This window comes from Sinocyclocheilus anshuiensis, unplaced genomic scaffold, assembly GCF_001515605.1.
Source record: "Sinocyclocheilus anshuiensis isolate Anshui unplaced genomic scaffold, SAMN03320099.WGS_v1.1 scaffold1943, whole genome shotgun sequence".
Lineage (NCBI taxonomy): Eukaryota > Metazoa > Chordata > Actinopteri > Cypriniformes > Cyprinidae > Sinocyclocheilus > Sinocyclocheilus anshuiensis.
Window position 1 is genome coordinate 167284 of NW_015549679.1, and position 4571 is coordinate 171854.

General features: G+C 40.6%; 1 protein-coding gene across 1 annotated transcript in view; it reads right to left on the reverse strand.

Moving 5' to 3' along the window:
- Positions 1-903: 903 nt before the first annotated feature.
- Positions 904-4571, reverse strand: part of lman2la (lectin, mannose-binding 2-like a) — a 10157-nt gene continuing 6489 nt past the window's right edge. Inside the window, exons 8-9 of the mRNA XM_016449632.1 lie at positions 2361-2480; positions 904-2286 (exon numbers count right to left, since the gene is read on the reverse strand). Coding sequence (XP_016305118.1) covers positions 2144-2286; positions 2361-2480 — 263 coding nt within the window. The 3' untranslated portion in view covers positions 904-2143. The remainder of the gene's footprint in view (positions 2287-2360; positions 2481-4571) is intronic.

Below are 4571 nucleotides of genomic sequence, written 5' to 3' on the forward strand. Positions count from 1 at the left end.
CAAACACAAATAACATGTTCTACTGATTCCTCCATTCCACAGTGCTCACATAATCCTGTTGGATGTTTATTTATTATTTTTAAGGTTTTATTCAGCATAGTATGCCCAACCCTTAATCTTGTTAGAATATTTTCCTCTTTGGTGCTTCTTTTAGTTATTCTCACGACTCCTACTTCTCGCTGTATTTCATAAAGTTGACGTCCTGTATTTCCTGTATCCCATTTATGTTGCCACTCCTTAGTGGTATATGCTTTAATTACTGCTTTTGCTTCATATTTACTAAGTGAGATAAGGGGGCGAGGTCCTGTTGGGGTATGGGCCTTTTAGTGTTTGTTTCAAGTACTGCTCACTGCAGAGCCAAATGACCTCCAGCTCCTCCCATTTGGCTCTGCAGCAAGCACCCTCTTGTTTGTTTTGGGGCTTTCAAATATCAGTAATATTATAATTAATATATAAGGTAATATTATACTATTCTAATATGTTAATATTTTTATTATATTGTCATATAATAGTCATCAATATATTTAGCATCAAACGTCAAACGTTTACATCAAAACGTTCCGTGTATGACAGTCAGCGGAAGTGAGAAAAAAGTGTTTATTACGTTTGAAATATGGATATTTATCCAATATAACTCCGTTAATATAATATAATAATAGTTAATATAACTCCGATTGGATTCATCTGAAAGAAGAAAGTCACATACACCTAGGATGCTTCGAGGGTGAGTAAAACACAGGCTAATTTTCATTTTTGGGTTGAACTAATCCTTTAATGGAGATTATGAGAGGGAACTAATGAGATGGTACTTATGACTCAATTAAGATTTTAGATGTCTAATGTTTATTCATCATCTTTACTGAAGTGACTGAAGTGTTAATGGAAATTCAAATGCCATTTTTTACAGGCATCTCTGATGCTGTCATCTCAGATGTCAAAAAACAATAAGGATTTCCACTCAGGCCATTCTGAAAGGGGAGAAGGTTAAGGTACTAGTCCTGAATCCTCCTTGTGATTTTGTGCTGTCCTCTCCTGTCAGCCATAATCAACTCAAAATCTGCACACTTTCCTGCAAAATGCACAATCCTTATTCACAATAGCTCTTTCACAAAGAAGTGAAACATAGATGACACTGGCACAGTTGCAGATTTTAACACATTCTCACTGCATCTCACACACTAAACGATCACACCCCTTCATAGCTGATTCTTTATGGTAACATGGCCATTCAGGTGGAATTTCAAGTATTTTTCAATAGTTTTTATTTTTTTTAAGTTAAAAGTAGTCTCTCAGATTCACTGGACCTGGAGAATGATCTTTCATTACAGAGTCAAGACTGATGTCCATCTGATTTTCAGTAACATCGGTCCACAGATCTGAGTCTTGACGATAAACCTCATTGTATTTGTTCATTTAGACCAGGGGTAGGCAAGTTCAGTCCTACAAAGCCGCTGTCTCGCAGAGTTTAGCTCCAACCCTGAAACAATCTCACCTGCCTATTGACTTAATAATCTTGAAAACATTGATTAGCTTGTTAAGGTGTGTTTGATTGGGGTTAGAGCTGAACTCTGCAGAACAGCAGCTGTCTAGGACTGAACTTGCCTACCCTTGATTTAGACCAGAGGAGAACTGGTCCCTCAACGGAGTCCGGTTTCCATCACCTGATGGAGTTTGGGTTCTTTGCCATTGTCATCTTTAGCATTCGATAGCATTTACATTAATCTCAGAGAGACAGACATTTTCAAGTGTTGAATGCTCAACGTTTAGCATTACAGCAGCGGCATACAGATAAAAGAGTAAAAGCAACAAAACTTTAATTTCGATTCCATAAGACCTTTAGATTTCCCACTTGAATCGAGACAGATAATCATTTTGGCAAAAAACAAGATGGTACATGCTCTGTACAATAAATAAATAATAAAGAATAAATATGGCGTCTGTTGTGAGAATGAAGGCAGCAGAAGCGCAGGATGCTGGGAGAGTTCCGATCGTGTGATGCTCTCATCATCATGTCTGATCTCAACTGAAGCTGAAACTTGACAACGGGTCGAGTGTTCAGAGGTCCATACGGTCAGAACTTCAGTGGACCACGTCATTCATACAGTGTAGAAACATTCAGACAGGAAGTGCTGAGACGAGTAGGTCAGTAGAAGCGTTTCCGTCTGTTTTCTCTCCAGTGTCCGTACAGCACGAGTCCCACCACCACCAGCAGAAACACACCCAGCATGGAGAAGAGCACGCTGAAGAAGATGGCGATGCTGCTCATGCCCTCCGTATCTGTGTACGCTGAGAAACACACACACATGCATCACACGTCTGCACGTGTCAGCATGCATTGCTCATCATCAGCTCATACTCACGTCTCAGTAGCTCCATGTTGTCCACGCTGGGTATCAGCACCTCCGGCTCCTCCACATCCTCCTGTTTGCTGCGGAGGATGGTAAGCTGGTAGAGCTTCATTGAGATCAGGTCATGGTTATCTGACACACACACACACACACACACATACAGGAGCTAAGCAGAGGATCATGAGATAGTGATGCAGTCATGTTTGTGTGCCTTTCAGGGCAAAACTATTATTCTGATGATCATCCAATCTAATGATCATTAGGTTGATTAATCGACTAATCAATGATTATTTCACTAGTTAACCACTAGGCTTTGATCAATTATTCAGATCTTGTAATTATTTAAATACTGTGTTACACATATTCTTACTAATAAATGAAACATGGTAAACACCAGCTTTTGAAAATGTCAAACCATTATATTACCATTATACAAAAGGTATTAAGATGTTTCATATTCAGATAAACTATTCATTTGTATTCACATTATCTTTCTTAAAATACCTTATGTAGAACTGCTTTTTACCTCTAAGCGAAGAACGAAAGAGTTTCACTTTGCCATGAGCATATCAGGGCCTTCACACATTTGTTGTTTGTAATTTTGTAAAACATTCCCACACTCAACTAGTTTGGCTTTGATTGCCCTCCAACATAATCGGGATCTCATTTTGAAGGCTACGCCCTCCAGAGGTGGCATTTGTCGGCCGTGTACTTCATTGAGGCTCCTTATTCCAGAAAAGTAAAGAAATATGTTACAATAATTTACACCATAGGGGCAGGTCACACTACACCTTTCATTCCATTTACTTCCATTCATACGCATGTGAATGCGGGAGAGTGGAAACGCAAGCTCATGCGAAGAACTTTCACATTTCGCTGTATTCCAAAGTTCGAGTTTGGTGAACTCTGACCTGCGAATTCTTTTCACATGAAGATGTATGACCAATAGAAGAGCAGCATGAGCTCTTAGCTAGGGTGACCATACTTCCTCCTTTTCCCAGACATGTCCTGGCCAGGACTTCTAAATTGCCTAAAATGTCTTTGTTTTGGCTTTGTTGATGTCAGGTGAGTTCGACTTGAAACGGCATTGCACAGAACAATCAGTGTATGACATCAAAGTACCGCAAGAGCGATTCGAAAGCAAAAGGAGCCGTCTGCTCTCTTATCGCTCTCGCGGTACTTTGATGTCATACACAAATCGGTCTGTCCAGCGTTGCTTTAAGTCGAACACACCTATGCTCTCTACAGTCCTCATACATTATGTATGTGTATCTGCATTGCTTTGACTGAAAGCTATTGGTTGATTATGTACAATGCCTGCACTTTATTGGCCAAACCCCTTTTTCAGTCATTACTTTCGGCAGCTATGAAAACAATCAGGCGCACAGATGGTACTAGGGATGGGGGATGGGGGCTGGATTCATAGTGACCAGATCCGTCCCCCTCACTGTCTCTACGAAAGGCGACATCGGTAAACAGAAAATTAATCAGGGTTTCCACTATGTACATTAGCCTAAGTATTCGCGGCCCGGCCCGCTGCTCCTTAAACATGCACTTAGTGTTGTCAAAAGACCTGGTATTTCGGTACCAAGTCGGTACCAAAAAAATAAAAACGTTACGGTACCAGGTTTTCTTAAGTACCGGTGGTACCGAGTACCCGGTCAACCCGGTTCTTGATGCGCTATCAGAAAGCTATCCTCTTCCAGTGTTGCCAAGTCCGCGGTTTTCCCGCGGAATTGGGCTGCTTTAACACTGTTGCCGCGGGCAGGGCCACATTAAGACCGCACTGGGCCCCGGGGCTGTGACTTACTGCAGGGCCCCCCATCACAATAATGAGATATATATATATAGGGTACAACGGGGCTAAAAGCCCACCTTAAGAATAAATGTGCCATTCACTGCGCCTAAAATGTATAATTGCAGAAAAAATATATACGTTGTATTGAACATTAATGGAGCAACATATTTTGTGTGAAAATAAATCATTCAAGTTGTTTATTTTGTTTAAAAATCGTATAAATGTATGAGGTGGCAAGAGGGGTAAAAGCTCACCAGCACGGGGTAATTTAAGACACAAATAACTGTGTTTACGAGGATAGTCGCAAAGACGGGCATTTTGACACATAACTATGTGTGTATTTGACTGTTTAAGCACAAGGAGCGAAAGTTTAGTCAGTAATACGAGCAGGTGTATCAGGTAGAAACCGTTTTAACGCACGCATT